Source organism: Squalius cephalus (assembly GCF_949319135.1).
Source record: "Squalius cephalus genome assembly, chromosome: 6".
Taxonomy (NCBI): Eukaryota; Metazoa; Chordata; class Actinopteri; order Cypriniformes; family Leuciscidae; genus Squalius; species Squalius cephalus.
In genome coordinates, this window is record NC_137127.1 from 18057589 (window position 1) to 18074701 (window position 17113).

The 17113-nt window shown below is 38.5% G+C and overlaps 2 protein-coding genes across 8 annotated transcripts; both read right to left on the minus strand.

Moving 5' to 3' along the window:
- Positions 1-935: 935 nt before the first annotated feature.
- Positions 936-13343, minus strand: anln2 (anillin, actin binding protein 2). Of its 4 annotated transcripts, none has more exons than XM_079874544.1 (24): positions 13261-13343; positions 12718-12783; positions 12339-12512; positions 11572-11658; positions 11283-11455; positions 11078-11170; positions 10892-10972; positions 10485-10614; positions 9963-10408; positions 9554-9648; positions 9025-9154; positions 8763-8898; positions 8501-8665; positions 8275-8401; positions 8123-8171; positions 7922-7987; positions 7806-7838; positions 7646-7667; positions 7451-7560; positions 7124-7177; positions 6537-6623; positions 3949-4056; positions 2858-2994; positions 936-2260 (listed from the first exon to the last, which is right to left on the minus strand). In XM_079874544.1, exons 2-24 carry the CDS (start codon positions 12773-12775, stop codon positions 2098-2100), a joined length of 2724 nt encoding a protein of 907 aa, XP_079730670.1. In that variant the 5' UTR covers positions 12776-12783; positions 13261-13343; the 3' UTR covers positions 936-2097. The 4 variants fall into 4 exon arrangements, with proteins under 4 accessions (XP_079730670.1, XP_079730673.1, XP_079730671.1 ...); XM_079874545.1 differs by having other exon boundaries at positions 937-2260; positions 9554-9645; XM_079874547.1 differs by lacking the exon at positions 10892-10972.
- A 505-nt stretch (positions 13344-13848) lies between these two features.
- On the minus strand, positions 13849-17094 carry pdp2 (putative pyruvate dehydrogenase phosphatase isoenzyme 2). 4 transcript variants are annotated; one of them, XM_079874771.1, is made up of 3 exons: positions 17015-17086; positions 16665-16722; positions 13849-16480 (listed from the first exon to the last, which is right to left on the minus strand). In XM_079874771.1, exon 3 carries the CDS (start codon positions 16434-16436, stop codon positions 14853-14855), a length of 1584 nt encoding a protein of 527 aa, XP_079730897.1. In that variant the 5' UTR covers positions 16437-16480; positions 16665-16722; positions 17015-17086; the 3' UTR covers positions 13849-14852. The 4 variants fall into 4 exon arrangements, with proteins under 4 accessions (XP_079730897.1, XP_079730896.1, XP_079730898.1 ...); XM_079874770.1 differs by lacking the exon at positions 17015-17086 and adding an exon at positions 16853-17004; XM_079874772.1 differs by lacking the exon at positions 16665-16722 and having other exon boundaries at positions 17015-17094.
- Positions 17095-17113: the final 19 nt, after the last annotated feature.

A 17113-nucleotide genomic window follows, 5' to 3' on the forward strand; every position in this document is an offset into this window, starting at 1 on the left:
TTTGTGTTATTGACTTTTAGCTAATCAGTTACTTAATCGTATGTACATACTGGAGAACAACTAATGACTGACTGTTTAAACATTAAAATAATTACTAATTAGCTACTTTACGCAAAAGTAACCTCTTAAATGTAATGTTGATAGCTAGACTTTGCAGTCATTCAGTAGCAATAATTGCCAACCATGTCACCATGATGTGGTTTTTAAAAAAATAATCATACGGTTTAGGACAAAACTTGGAACTCAAGCAACCCAATAAGGATGAAGCCTACGGACTGAAATAACTCATAAGCCAACTTAGAACAATCACCTGGCAGTACATTACAAGCTAACTTGCCTCACAGAATTATATGGAAGTGTGTGTCCTACATCTGGTTTCTTCTGATTATTACCAGTAAGCATCTATCTGGATCAGTATTTAAACCTGATCCTGCTAACCCATCAGTAATGACTCAAGTTTTGCAATTCAATTCTGAAAAAAAAAAAAAAAAAAAAAAAAAAGTACTATTATCTGATCTGGCATTCAGATTCAGAAATACATGACAACACGAGTAATTTAAGATGAGTTAGCAATATTTTCTTAATAAAATTCTAGTATTTTCTAGATTATGTAAAATAATACAGAAAATACTAGTTCCTTTAGAAACACTTAAAGCATAGGAAGAGATTATTGAAAAAAATGTAACATTTACTTAAATACAAGGATAAACTAGATTAGAGAAAGAGAGAAATCTCAACTACAACAGGAGTTTTTAGTTAGGACATGATTTAGGACAAATACAAAGTGCTCATATTTATATTAAGTAAAATGGCTTGTAATGATGTTCTGCCAGGCAATGTAGAGATCTGTTAAAAAAAAAAATCCTACACATTATATATCAAACCAACAAATAATATCTGCCACCAAGTTTAAGCTTAAAAGAAAAACAAACACTTAAGGCTTTAACAGCCATTTTTATTTTTACAGTACCTTTACCAGTATATTTCATATAGTATTATATAGTTTAACACAGCAACTGCATATGAGACCCTTGGCAAAAACACATATATGGGACATACATGGCACAGAAACATTTCCTAACAGTCCATAGAGTGGCAACTCTTCATTCTCAAGACATTCAGAAGCTTCAAATAAACCTCAAAAAGGTCACAAGGTCATACCTTGCTCTCCCCCCTGCAAGCATGGTAAATTATAATATGGCATTTTCAGACAGATAGCTCTGTAGTGTTATTCTTACACTTGCACATTCCAGATTTGAACCCAAGAACCCCATATAACCATCAGATTAGAGTATAAACTCAGTTGCTTAGTTTATGTACACCTCATTTAATATAATGCATGGCCAGGTACTCCCAAAATCATTTTTGAAGTATACATCTGGCAATGTTTTTCAAAATCAAGTCATATGGAGGTATACTATGAAACTGTCCTCCCAGAAAAATCATAAGCTATACGATTCACGACCTACTTCATATATTGTACATTCAAATAAAAACTATTCTCCCTTCTAGATGAAGACTGCAGTATGACAGTCATATAAATTGTTCCCAGAGTAAATGAAAAAGCAAAATCATAAAAAGCTTTAGTCAAGAAGTGCTTTCCAACTAATGCTGTAAACATAACTATATTGTTTAGTGTAATTAAGGACACCCTCAAACATAAGCATAACCCGGAACAGATTATTGCATTAAAATGTAAAATTTTCATTCAATAATGGGCAATTGTCAATAAGGCAGGAGATAAATAAACATTCAAATAGGCACTTAAGAGACTTACCTCATTCCTATAAACTGGACTGCTACTACATGGCTTACCTGGTAATTGATGGCAATAGTAAATCTATCTATCCTTACAGAATCTATAAGTAATGATAGATCAGAAATCTTCAAAAATATGCCACTATTCTGTACGCATATAATAAAGCAGTAGCACACGCATATGTAGATTATCATACACTATTACGTAAAACAGTCCTGTTTGGCTGCCCCCGAGTTTATTCTCAGAAGCTCTTCATGTATTTTTTTAGTGCCACATACTATCTTCTCAGATATCTCCTTTCTTAGTGTTACATGGTGAGGTTTCACATTTGTGTTGCGTTACAGAATGCTCTCACGAGAGGTCCCAGTGTTAGAGGATGTGCTGGCCCGGTTATCGTTGGAAACAGGCTTCCTGTTCCAGGTAAGAAAGTCCAGTAAGGTTTGATTTAGTTTCTCCATCCAGTCAGACCTCTCCTCTCGTGTGTCTGCTGAAAACCAGCACCTGCACAACAAAAGATCATTTACATACAATTTAAATTCAAAACTCTAGTGTAAACTGATAAAGAAATATTACAGGACTGAATGCAGAAATGTGAAGCTCATTTGAACAACCCCCTTTTCTAGATGAGGAACTTCTGGTTTTGTGTGATTATCTTTTTTGAAGCTCTACAAACATGACCACTACAATCATCAATGTCATTATATGGAATAGAGGAGCGTGACATTTCTCCTTTGTGGAAGAAGTTTAATTTCTGGCTGAACTATTGCTTCAAAAGTGGTACTTCGCTGGCAAAATGGGCTTTCAATAATACTGGGCTGCCTATGCATTGGAAAGGCGATTTTTTATTTTATTGTTAATTGGTGCTACCTGACTAGAGAAAACAAAGAAAAAAGGATGTTATCTTCCCTTTTGTCAAATAACTTCTATAAAAACTTCCACACCCATAATGCATTGGGCATGTTGTCATTCAAGGCCACTCCCAGTCTGCTATGAATACATTCTCTGTCCAGCTATCATAGAGAAAGAGTAAACGTTGTTCATTTACATATACTATCGAGATTGTAATAATACAAAGCAGGTTGAAAGGGGATGCATTACTTTTTCAAGGTCTGGCTGTCTTCTTGCTGAAGGGTGTTAGTCTCTACTAACTCAAAGGTGTGCGGCCGTGCACAGCACTCTCGCTCCACAGGCCTGACACTGCAGAAGCCAAAGAGAGAGAGGCTGCCATCTGCTGGCTGGGAGAAGAGACGATAAAAAGACATTAATGAGTAGAAAGGATGCTCATTACATACAAACATAGCCGCACAAACGGTGAACGTGATTTCACCAAGTACCACATGTTCCTTGATCAACATCTTTGTTGATCCTGGAACAACTTTCCAATCAACCAATCAGATTTGAGGGACAAGTTTACAGTTTACGTCAAGTTTAGGCAGGGTATATGCAGGAATCTTGAAGTTAATTTTAATACCTTTTCAAGACCTTCTCAATATTTTTTAATACCTCACCGCCACTTCAAGCGTGGCCACGAATTAATAATACCTCAGCAGGTTATACTAATTTGTTCCCTCGTTTTACTATATTGTGGCCACGTTGTAAATTTGTAAAACGTGCTGAGGTATTATTAATTATTAATGCGTGGGGTGAAACTGCTGGGGTGAAACTGCTGGGGTGAAACTGCTGGGGTGAAACTGTGGCTCTGCGGCTCTGCAGACAGATATTATTGCATTCTGTTCATGCTTTCACCAACCTTCTCTTAAAACGTTTCGGTGCGTTGTAATACAAATGACTAAATTCACATGATGTTTTTGGGACTCAACCTGTTGGACAGCTAATTCAGAAAAAATACTTTCAAAATTTAAGACTTTATAAAACCGTGATAAGACTTTTTAATACTTTTTAAGGGTCTTAATTTTCCCAAAATTGATTTATCACCTTTTAATACTTTTCAAGACCCCGCAGATACCCTGTTAGGCTAAACACCAGAGTGAGGTGCTTCAACATCAGTGTTATTCACCTATCATTTCCCTCTGATTGCAGGGAAAAGTTATGGGTAGGGTTAGGTTTAGGGGTTGGGATAGGGTAAGGACTAAATTTTGGGACAGGAATGTTATTCCAGGATCAACAAAATATGTTGATCCAGGAACATGTCTTGCTTGGCAAAATCACGGTGACCCAAACAAACCCACCTTGTCGCCCATCTCATTAGGGTGGTTCCAGTAAAGCAGGTGTCCTCCTTCCAGAATGAAGTAGAACCTCTGCCAGGCTCCAAAGCCACTCACATCCTCAAACATGGTCTACAAGTGGAAAAAGAAAAAAATAATGGCATAAATTTCACAGCACATTTCCTACACAAACAGATCATAAATATAACAAGTACTGATGTATAGGGGAGTAACACTGCTTTCTTAGTCTCTTCCTCAGACGTCAAGCCCGCACTCTGTTCACTGAACTTTACAGTACTTCATCTGGAAAAGGTTTGGCTATGCAGACTACTGCTTTCTGAGACCATCTTCAGCTATTCTATGCAACACATGGAATATTATTGTCTCCAAAGGCGTCTTTCATTTAAAAACTTGCATTCATCTGACTATGAAGATAAACTGCTCACATTTCACATATCTGCTTTAGTAAATATGTATCGCCAACTGTATTATCTAGGGCTGCACGATTAATTGTATTTTAATCACGATAATGATATCTGCCTCTCTCGATTAATTTTAAAAAATCGTCGCGATATTTGCCCGCTCGTTTTTTATCCTGAAAACGCTTTTTTTTTTATTAGACATTTGCATTATCTTGCATTGTTAACAATTCCCCACTAGCATTGTTAACAATTCCCCACTAGCATTGATGTTTGTGGTTGCCAGATCTAAACAGCTTAAATCTCCCAAATCACCCAAACAGAGCTTTTCTCTTATATTTTATGCCCAGTGTTTTACTTAATCGGTGCAATCTGGCTCTACACTGCGGAAAAAGCACTGATCTCCACAGCGATATTCTGTTTGCATGAAATTGTTATACAGCCAGTCTGTTTCTTCACAAGCCACTTGTGCTGTTTGTGTGACTAAATCGGTTTCTAAATGAGTTTCACTGTTCTATTTTTTGAAGTTTAAGTTTTGACCAGTTTTCATGATGTGAATCAGTTGAAAACGACAGCCACTGACCGTTTTCAGTGTGTATCAACAAGTAGACTATTTTTCTTTGCAGTACGAATTTGCAGAGCGATCTGGATCTGTACTTTGTCTCATTTGCAACCGAAATGTGTCGCTTAGAAGACCTAATGTGAAGACGCATCACAAAGTGCTCATCTAACATTAAATCATGCCATTTGTATTGACTTGCTGTCTGAGGAACTTGTCATAGTTGGTTAAATGAAGTCTGATGGTTTGAAATTAACACCCGCCAACCCGCCAAATGCGGCAAAAATGAACTGTGGCGGGTAACGCTGTCAAATCACTGGCCAATTTGGCATGTTATTATGTTTACTCACTGTGCTGGGGAAATTCGTGTAAGCCAAATCTGCGCGGATTTTGCGCAAATACTCGTGAGTCATCATGATCTATTAAATACAGCGTATTGTGCAGAATCTGCGCATTTCTGGCTTACTTGAACACACACGTCACTACACAACAAATAACGGCGCGCTTTTTCAGTTGCATTGAAGCAATAGTGTAGATTAAAAAGCATTTGGTTAACAGAAAAGACATTGTTATTTTCCAACATACTACATGTTCTTTGTACTGTATTGATCTGTCCACCTAAAACACATTTTTGGTAAAAAAAAAAGATGAGAATGAATGAGGAAGGGTGGAGATATCTGGATGACAGGATTTTGTTTGATTAAGAAATGAATGTATGAAATCCAAATTTGAATATAGCCTTATATAAATAAGCTAGGAAAATTCTTTTTTTGGCTAGTAGAATAATAATAATAATAATAATAATAATAATTCATTACATTTTTATATGTATGCTTTAAATGGAAGGGGGGAATCTCCTCAAGTAGAAGTTCTGAATGGCCGGTAACTTAAATTTTGTAACCAAAATGGCTGGTGGGTGAAAGTTAATATCAAATCCTGTTTTTTTTATATCTACACTACTGGTCAAAAGTTTTAAATCGGTAAGATTTTTTATGTTTTTAAAAGAAGTCTCTTCTGCTCACCAAGGCTGCATTTAATTGATAAACTATTTAAAAAAAAACAGTATTATTGTGAAATATTATGACAATTTAAAATGACTGTTTTCTATTTTAATATATTTTAAAATGTAATTTATTCCTCGGATGAAAGCTGAATTTTCAAAATCATTACTCCAGTCTTCAGTGTCACATGATAGTTCAGAAATCATTCTAATATGCTGATTTTATGCTCAAAAAACATTCATTATTATTTTCAATGTTGAAAACAGTTGTGTACAATTTTTTTCAAAATTCTTTGATGAATAGAAAGTTCAAAAGAACAGCATTTATTTAAAATAGAATATTTTCTAACATTAAATGTCTTTACTGTAACTTTTGATCAATTTAACTCAACCTTGATGAATAAAAATATTGATTTATTTTATTTCTAATTTTTGATTAATTATCGTGATTATAATTTTGAGCAAAATAATCATGATTATCAGTTTAACCATTATCGTGCAGCCCTAGTATTATCACATTATTGCTTTTATACAAATGAACTGAGGGAGTACCGATATGTTAAGTGCCTTTTTCATGCAATAAAACCAGCCAACTGAGGTATCAGTCAGGTTCTGGGACACATTTACAACCCACCAAAAAGCTCTGATGCTGGACATTGGAGTGGCCCTCACTGTGCAGCCGCAGATAGATGTGGCCCTCTAGAGGAGAGAGGAAGGGAACCTACACAAAATAACAAATAGGTTAGTCACGACACAGGAAAAAGAAAACAACAGATGGGCTTTTTGTACTGGCTAACCACATTAAAGTGCAGCTTTAAGACAATTTTTAGCTTTTAACTATAACATTCAAAGAACATTAATTTGAATTAATTTAAGAACACAATTATACTAATTCTAATGAATAACAGTTTGCTTACAACTGGGACATCACTATGGCTTACAAACAAGTTTTGCTTGGACTGGACTGGAAAATAAAATAAAATTCCCTGATATCTCAGTAATAAAACACAGAACATTCAAAGAGGGAACATATTCTGGGATATTAGTTTAATTTATCCCAAAGCAAACAAAATAATTGTTGACCATTGCACAGGCCAGGACATTCACTAATAGCAAACAGATGAATAAAATGCCCAGCATTTTACTCTGTCACACACAAACACAGAAAATGTGCAATGCCCACTAAACCAGAAGCAGAGACTAAGGTGGAGAGAGTGACACCTTTTCCAGAAACTCATCTCCAAGGAGTCGCCTGATTTTGCCATCAAATTTCATCTAAGTGGAGAGAAACAGGAGAGACGGACAGAGACCCAGTTACATCACCACAACTCCCACCACAGTGCAAACACAAGACAAAACCTCAATACACCGTTCAACTATTGATGTCCTAGTTAATGCCCGAAGTGAAGATCCACAATTAACAGTGTAAAAGTGTATACAATATTTATTATTGTAAGTGATACAAGTGCCTAAAAAAGTGACAACAACACACAAACACTTCCTCTCCTTTTTCTCTCTAATGTGACCCCAGTTTAGCAGTATCAATACCTTGTCCAGAGGAAACTTGCTCTGTCCCAATGAATTCAAGGTGATCTTGTGAGAGCCCACTAATGTAAAGTTACTAGAGCGTTGGGTACTCAGACCAGACAGAGTAGCAGCTATAATGGACAGAAGAGAAATATCAATATCTGATACCACCAAATCAACCACTGATTAAATGAGGAACTTAGTTATACTACTTACACGTCACACTCTGGTTAGATTTCTAGTAAAACAAAAATAGACATTTGGATGAACTGAGGTTGTCTATCATTCAACAATTTTTCATTGATTAATTTTCTCCCAGAAAGTACAGAAATTTGTTTAGTTCATGTTTCATGAAATGTAGAGAGAAGATGCATACCGTGATGCTGTGGAGAATCTTCTTGGGTGTCACCTAGAAACACAAACATTTCTGTTGCAGCTGTGCATTGACAAAGGTAATAAAAGCTCTCTCAATATGTGTGAAAGTGTACATACCCTTGACTTTGTTGAGCTGCGAAACTGCTGAGCATTAACACCAGCAGTATTACTCGGAGTACTGGACTATAAAACAGATAAATACACAATAAAACCTTATTACGAACTAGTTTGAGGAAAAAATTATTGTTTGCGAGAGGGGCTATTTCCCTTTGAATTAATGAAAACTAATGTTTTTGGTCGTATATGAGCTGTACCTACCAAACTGTAAACCTCAACATCAATCTCAAAACTGGAGCGAATGTCTTGTCTGTGGAAGCAAACATTAAAACTAAATGTAAATTACTACTGTTATATTTAAAAGAATCTATTCAAAGAAGCACAAGAGCATTTTATGTAGTGTATGGACTCACAGTGTGATGGACGTCGGGAAGGAGATGGTGTCTCCATTTTGGGCATCAGCAGCTGTAGCCAAAGGTGTCGCGACAATGTTACATGGGCCATAACGGATCAAAACTAAGAAGTAGTGCGTTGGACGGCCTTTATAGAGACAACAGTCATAACAAATTGTATGTAAACACTGACCTTGTGCAATCAAGATTTAACTGCTTCCAATAATAAATATGCATTAACACTCACCTGTGCGAGCAGAGCACACAAACTCTACCTTGAGGGGCAGCTGGATGCTGCTGATGCTGACAGTGCCCCTGCAGGGCTGAAGAGTTGCATTCTGGGACTCTGGTTCTCCAGACTCACCCTCTCTCAACCTGCTGACCTCTGCCAGTAAAGCTGCTCGCTTCTCACCTGCATTACGGGGACGGATGAGTGCCAAATCAGAGCATGAAGCCTAAGTGATTTGCAGAAGGTTCAAGCTTTTTCACTAGGGTTCTACTATACTTACTGGAGACAAGCAAAAGTTTCTCAGCCTCAGCCTCCTGCTGGGAACCCTTCCCGTGTTCCTCGTCACTGCAGCAGCTCAGAGCTTGCAGAGTCTGTGTGATGATTGTCTGCAACTTGGCTGCCTCCTCATTTAAAGCCTTAAATGGACCAAATGCAATATCCTGCATCAACTTCTGCATGCATGAAGTCTCTTAAAATACCCCAGAATAAGTCTTTCTACAGGTAGACAAATTAATTCAATATCTATAGACCCCTTTTCAAACCTTAATTTTCTCCTTGATGTTGATGGGCTTTTTTGAGCAGGTCTTCTCTTGAACCTGCTTCTGAACTCCAGGGGTCAAGCTCTGAGTAGAGGGAGGGTGGATCTTCCTCTGTAAGCGGTAGGCGTCAATGCTGTCAATTATAGGTAAAACAACGGTCAATCATAATGACCTTTGCATGAAATTTAAAAGAGTAAATACCAGTGGCTGATCAAAATCTAGAGTGCTGAGTGGCTCATGACTGATACAATACTGTTATGTACTATTGTTCAAAAGTTTGGGTCAGTAATATATTTTCACTACACCTTTTTATCAACAACAACAAAAAAAAAATGCAGCCTTGGTGAGCATAAGAGACCTTTTTCAAAAACATCTTACTTATTAACGGTGGTGTATATTATTATTATAATAGAAAAACTGGCTGATTTATCAGTGTATCTCTAGTAGGCATCATGCATTACAATTTCTAAATACCAAGATGGATAAACACAGAGAATGACAATAAGGTTCTTCTTTTTCAAGCGAGGCACACCTGTATAAAGGTTGAACATTTTCAGCAGGACTATCTGTTATTTCTTCAGGGGAGGGTGGTTGGACTGATGGCTCAGACACAGTGATTCCAATCTTCTGTAGGAAAAAAAAAAGGTCTTGTTAACCATCTAAAACATTTATATCTCTACAATCGATTACATTCTCACACTCTAACTGAAAGTTGTATGTATCTGTATATTTGAATTTCTCATCTATAAAAGGGGAAAAAAAAAGATGCAAAACATTGCCTGGGATTTAATTTCATATGAAAAGTGGATAATTATGCTACAAGGCATATTGTTGTAGGATTTCATAGGCTACAAAATATACAGCCATATTAATGCAATTTCTCCCATTCACTGGCTGCCACTACAAAATAATTTAAAATAACTGAAACCAGGCCAGTATACCAGTGGTGTGACAACAGCCTCCACAGATTTGCTGAGAGGAGAGAGGATACAGCTGGGCGGCAGGGTTAGAAAGTCGTCTTCAGCACCCATGGGGGCGATCTCCTGTTTCCCCTCCATTTCTCCTTCACCATGGTCAACAGACCGGACCTCCTTCTCATCATCCATTGCAGAACTGGCATCAGGAGTTTCTACACTGTCTTCACACATCTCGCTGTGGTCAAGAGGCTCCTCGTTTAAGGTGACTGTGACTGGTTCTGCTTTGTCTTCCATTTCAACTGTGTCTGGTTCTGTTTTGTCTTCCTTTTCAGTCTGTAATGAATTGCTCTCATCTTTCTCCACCTCCTCTTCCTTATTTACATCTTCACATTTATCTTCCTTTTCTGCATGCTGTAGGACGTCCTCAAACATCTTGTCAATAAGGGCGGAGTTGCTCAAAGCCGCAGATTCTGTCAAAGAAGTATATGTGGTAATTATGGCAAATAATTTACATTAGATCCAACAGATTTCAGGAAGAACATTTACCTGTTGAGGTGTAAAGTTCTTCATTGGGGAAACGGATGTCCACAGAACATGGAAGTGTGGTGTTCAGACTTCCATCAAATACCTTACTGTCACCTTCACAGGAGCTGAATTCAGGTCCCTTTAGCTCTTCCTGCAGAACAAATAAAAGGCAGTGAATAAACGCTGAAACAAGGTTAAGCCCTACCTTCACAAACAAAACGGTGCGCAAGTGTGAAACAGTGCAAAACACTGTTCTTCCCAAGTGAGTCTGTGCAAACAAATCACTTTGACCCAGCGACCATAAGCAAATACAGGAGGATGTATATCAAAATCAAGGGTGACGAAAACCACAAAAAAAGAGAAAACAACCCAAATAGGAGCTGAAAAACCAAATACACTTCAACGAATTGTCTCAAATACATGCTCACACTCCCGGGCTGTAATGGAGGCCACTGGAGTTTTCGAGTTTTCCTGTAAACCCAGGGAGAGGATGTAGATGGAGATGCCCTCTGGGAAAATGGAGATCATATACTTTTGATCTAAACTTCTAAATGCCCTAGAACCAGACAAGATTCCACAAGGAGCACAAAAACATCATAACCTGATTGGCTCACCTCAGCGAGGGAAGAGTCAGACAAACTCCTCTTCAACCACATGTTGTCTGCCACAGGCTGAACCTTCAACAAGCGCAACTCATCCTCGCGTGCCTGCACAAGAGACAGTTGGTCTTAGTAACAATACAAATCCTGCTCTTAGAGATTTGTTTCTGAAGGATTGAATAGTCAGAAAAAAAAGGTCAGGTGGGTGGGACAGATCTACCTGGCGGATACGGGAGGCCTCTTTACTGCTGGGTGTCACTGCAGCGTTCAGCTGCTGTTGGATGCCATGCACAAAGCTGGAGAGATTGCGTGTGCAGGGGGTGGAGCGACCAGGGCTGTTCAGAGGTGTAGGAGCTTTGAAGCGCTCCAGGCGAGAGCTAAACTCTCCTTCACCTTTCATAAAAATACACATTCAGAAAGCTGGCCACAATTAAAGAGCATCTTTGACATAATACATGATGCAGTAAATAAAGAAGCATAGTGAAGCCTGTGTATAAGAAAATACTCACCAATGTGACAGACCGCCGAGGTCATGCCACCGATGAAACCCTCAGACCCGGGGTCAGACAGGCAGCGCTGGACTAACCCAGTCCCACCTGACCAAACAGAAAAAGGAAAATTCATTACTAAAGCTACAAAACCTGATTAAAAGCATGTGGACAGCACAATTCTAACCATATTGAGGCAATAAAATGAGCATGCATTATTAAAAGATTATAAAAAATAAATTAAAAAAAGCATTTAGAGCTATACAGTTCTAAAGTGTTGGATTTTATTTAATAGGCTTGCTATTATAGAAAGCAATAACTAACATATTTACATGTTCAATGACAACAAAAATTATTTTTATGTGCCTAAAAATCATCAAGTCAACAAGACCATTTGGATTAAACATCTTTAAATAACCAGAGAGGCTGGTTATAATGAGCATCACAGAAATACAAAATTCTGCAGAGAAAATTTAGTGTACATTCCCAAATTTATAAAAGAGAGTGTCTGAACAGAAAAAAAAAATAGTAACAATATAGACACAAATAACAGAAATGTAAAAAGCAAAACTTATCTTACTCTCAGGAAACATGGTGCACCAGTTTTACTTACATAAATCTACATAAGCCGTATAAAACAAAATAAATTTATCTCAAGCAAAATTATTTTAGAATGTAATGGAAAATCAACTTGCAAGTTAAAAGTTAAAACTGCTAAAAATTGTTTAAAAGTTCATATATTTGAGTTGGCAGAGTGATTTTGCAAAAGGATCAATCTGAATTCTTGCCATCTCGTCTCTGGCTGAGTTGCTGGACCCTGGAGCGGATGGAGGATATGGCTGGAGTGTCTGGTTTCACCTCTAGCTCTGCCAATCTCAAGCGTGTCCTGGCAGGGGATTTTGTGGGGTCCAGGTTCTCATCTCCCCCTGCCAACCGCCTTTTCTTCAACACATTTTCAAGTTCTGGAAAACATTATGTAGCCTAATGGTTAAACTGACAGTGTCACATATAATCTGTGTATATAGCCAAAACTCAAGCTGCTGTATCTTTTCAACAGTTCAACAATTAACAAATTAATACACTCATAAATGCTATGTCTAGGTAGGCAGTCTAGGCACAAGCACACTGGTTTGTGTGTATAAAGCGTGAAGGAGGTGAAAGTCTTACCACTACAAGTTGAAGGGTTTTCCTCCAGTGGATCTCTCTGTCTCTTTTGATTTTCCATCTTTTCACCTGACAGTTTAAAAACAACTTCAAGCTCAACGAAATTAAGTTTAATTTAGACTTTACAACATATTCAAGTAAAATAGACTTTCCAGTCTTAAATCAGCTGTATCTGAGATTACATGAATGATACATAGGCTATATGAAATTCGATATATTTAGAAGTGTTACTAACTTTGTTTACATAGTACAGTAGAACGATGTATAGTTTCACATCAAATCTTCATATCAACAACAATAAACTACGACCGTTGACGTTGAGATTACGGATTAATCTAAACGGTAGAAAATACGTGTTTTTCATAAATCGAGTTTAACTTACGAGGCCAATGCGCTGCTAGCAAGCAATCATTGTTGAACATTGTTGAAAATACGAAATCCAAAATGGTCGGAGTCGTAAAGAGTGAAAAGCTATGGTATGCGTTTAAATATATTTAGTCATTTTTTGTCAGTTTTATCGTTAAAATATATTTGTCTTACTCTTACCTGAGTAAAAGAACCGTGTCAGAGTTGGTGGAGTTTTCAAACGTTTGTCTGTCTGTCAGCTGAGCTCGAGAGTTTGAATTTCCGCGGGCGGTACGCGCATGCGCAGAGCATCGGCTCAGGTCAATCCGCAGAGCCCTCCAGTGGCCTGATGATTAATGGCGTTACGAAATGCCAAATGCGTTGTGAAATTTGCACAAATTTAAACAATAATGCTTATATAAATGTTCAATTCCTTTGTACCTGTTATGTATGCCTATCATTAGATGTTGTGTAACAGATAAATTGGTTTAAGCATCAGCTTACGAGAAAATCTCATTCTTATTAAAAAAATAATACATATCTGATTACAAATCTCATTCCATGACACTAATAACTAAATAATCTAGACCAAAGAGTAAAATGTATATTTTACTTTAAATGAACCATTTTGAGGTGTTTTAAGGTCAGGTGATGTTTAATATGTTTAATCATTATGTTTAATAACATAATATTTCCATGTTCAGAGACTACAATGTGACTTAAAAGGCTCTGTGGTTGCTTCTATCTTTGTGCCATTCTGAAAAATCAACAGATCAATGTGATAATTTGGATTAAACATATTTTAATAACAAGATAGACTGAATATAACAGACATCATAAAAATACAAAGACACAATTCTGCAGTGAATATATTATCCCATTTTAAAATTTCTGAAAGAGGAGTCTCTGAAGTCTGTCACTCAAATTAGAACAGAACAAATAGTAACAATATAGACACAAGTAACAAAAATATAAAAATCACAGCATTGTTTACTACCAGAAAATATGGTGCACGTTGTACTTCATAAATCTACACAAGCCGTGTAAAACAAAGGAAATTTTTCTCTGCAAAGTGATTTTGAAATGTACTTCCAAGTTGATGTAATGTCGGCATAATGTTGACACATAACCTATAATAAAACCGGCCCCTATGACCTTCATACTTTGCACTACAAATATTATCAGTTGAACCATTGCCAAGAATTTTGTTGTGGTACTTTGACACAACCTATACTCACAACAAAGTGCAAAGTGAAATGTCTTTATAGCACAAGCCAAGACAGCTCAGCAACAACTAACATACAGCAGAAGCCAAGTGTGTAAATTCATGTTATCCTCAGGCTGCACAGCAACTTAAACTTAATGCAAGTGATATTAATATCTTATGGAACAGCTACAGAATAAAGCATTTGTGTCATTATTCTAATTCTACTGTTGTGAAAATTACACTTAAATGACCACTTCTATGAACAGATATACTCAGTATAACTATAACAAAAAAACAAAAAAGACTTGACCTAATGTACCTTCACATTTGTAACCTTGTGTCATTTAAAATTAACCAGTGAATTCTACCCATTGTTTGTATTCACATTTTCCAAAACAAAATGCAAGAATTTGTTGCGAACTCAAATTAAAGTCACCTGTAGGTATTTTGAGGTGTAGTGCACTGGATGAACAATATAAAATACCAAAAAAAAATCAATAAAAATGCATTAAAAAAAAAATCTCAGCTGAAAACAATTCTTCAAATCTGATTGTATATGTATGAAACTTTAAAATGTTGTTCTTTATTAGTTATTAGTTTTGTTGAAGTTCGGGTTAAAGTAAATCACGGTGACAGTGATGTCATCACGGTACATGCGTGCTAAATCGCTAGGCAGAGACAGCATGGTTGCCAATCTCTCCTGGTCCATCTCACCATACTCATTTGTGCCCAGCGCATGGCGAATCAAGTGTGTAGCTCCATTCAAATCCAAAGCGGGTGTTGCCCTGGCCCGTCGCCGCAACAGCAGCTGCTGCATTTGTCCCAAGTTGAGCTGGCTGGCTGAAACCGGAGCCTGCAGATGAATACCTGTCAGATGTTCCGCCACAAGCCTGACTGCCTCATCATTGTTCATCTCGTCCCAGAGACCATCAGAGGCCAAAATCAAAAATCGGTCCTGTGGCCGCAACTGGTGGTAGGTGACATCTGGGGTGGCCTCCAAGTAAGGTGGGGTGAGATAATTAGGTGGAGCATACTGATAAAGATTCAACGCTTCTAAATCTGAGTCTCCATTCTCTAGAACGCTCTGCTGTAGCTCACGACTCCACTTAAAGCGCACGTCGCCGAAAGCACGCAATGGCATCAGGACCCCGAGCAGCCTGTCATCTACGATTACAGTTTGCCGTTCACTGGCCGGGTGCTGCCGACATATCCGCTCCAGCTCGGTTACATTGGCAGCGTTGTGGTCTTGTGTGAGTGGAAGAGCACTCCAGCTCCCATCCTCCTCCTGGACACCCAACACTGCCCGACAGTCTCCTGCATTTGCAACATGCACACCCCCCGGTCCAACGTGAGCCACACAAGCTGTGCAGCCAGCGAAGGCGGCCTGGATGGCAGTGTTTCGCATCAGGTCATTTGCGAGCGGCACCTGCGCCTCAAGGGAAAGATCCGAGTCGAGTCGTTGGAATGCATGGCTGAGAGCATCATCAGGGCGCATGCCGTCACCGTGTTCTTCACTTGCCAGAAGCTCCTGCCAGTAAACACGCAAATGTTCGACGTAGAGGGCTGCTGACTCCCTGTAGATGTAGTCATTATGGTGCTTATACCACTGCAGGATGGGCGGCACGGGCCGTACGGTCTCCATGGCGGCCTCTAGATCCTCCAGGACAGACTCTGCCATCATCGCCACAGCAATGTAATAAGGCAGGCGCTCGCTGACCGCTTGAGCGCACGCATGTCCGCCGTGTCCATCAAACACGCCGAAAAGCATGCCACGAGTCTGCAGGCAGTTGGCGCTGCTGCGTCGGTCCTCTAGTGGAGTGTTGGCTGAAAGCTGGTTACTCTCAAACCTCAGCACCGGACTGGGACCACCACGGCCATCAAATTCTGGAATCCGAACAGACTGCTCGTTAGCACACAGAACAGCATTGATCTGCAGCCGGCTCAGCTGGAAGTCCATGTCATGTCTTGGAGCACGCAGTGTGTTCTCTCCTTCCTGTCCTGAGCTTCCATCTGATCGACCACTACGGGAGGAGAAGCTCCGGGTTTGAGAAGGGAACAGGCAGGTTCTAAACTGTGCAACAGGTAAAACATGCTGGCTGGCTACAAAGAAACGGGACAGATGTCTTCCACCAGAGTAAAAGAGGAGTCTTGAATGCAGATAGCCAGACATTACTGCCTGGATGCAGTGACAGAAGCAGTCTACAACTCCAGCATCTGGGAAAACACAATATGAGATCTCATTGAGTAACAGACAGTCTTAAATCGAAATGAACAGCAATATGTTGTGCAGATTAAATGTTTTTTTTAAAGGCTCAAGTCAGCGGTATAACCAACAAAGATTAAGGAAATGTTAATAGATACAGTTATGAACTATTCCAACTCTTAAATCAAGCAAAACCTTAAAACTGCAGAGGCGTCTGTAATGTAATAAATCCAACATCGTCCATTTCTCATATCTGTGAGAGTCAAAATAAAATCGACATAAGCATACGTATAAACCTATTTTTTACAGTCTATGGTATAAACACAGTTTCCCTTTAAACCATGGTTTAAAGTGAGACGTGCTAGCTTTACAAGCTAACAAACCGGCTTTCGTGATAATGGTAAATTTTAAATTTTATTTATGTTTGTCTGCAAGCATAAATAAAATGATTGTGTAATTGAATAGATATGCTGGAACTGTCAGTGGAACAATTCCCTCAAAGAGCAGCTTTAATATGAATGAAATTTTGAATCAAAAAGACATACCTGGCACTACTCGCCGAATGATTCTTCTTCTGCAGTGCTTTTCAGTTCCATCGCAGCAGGTTGCAGACACTCAGATCCCAGCGCCCCCTACAGTCCTAT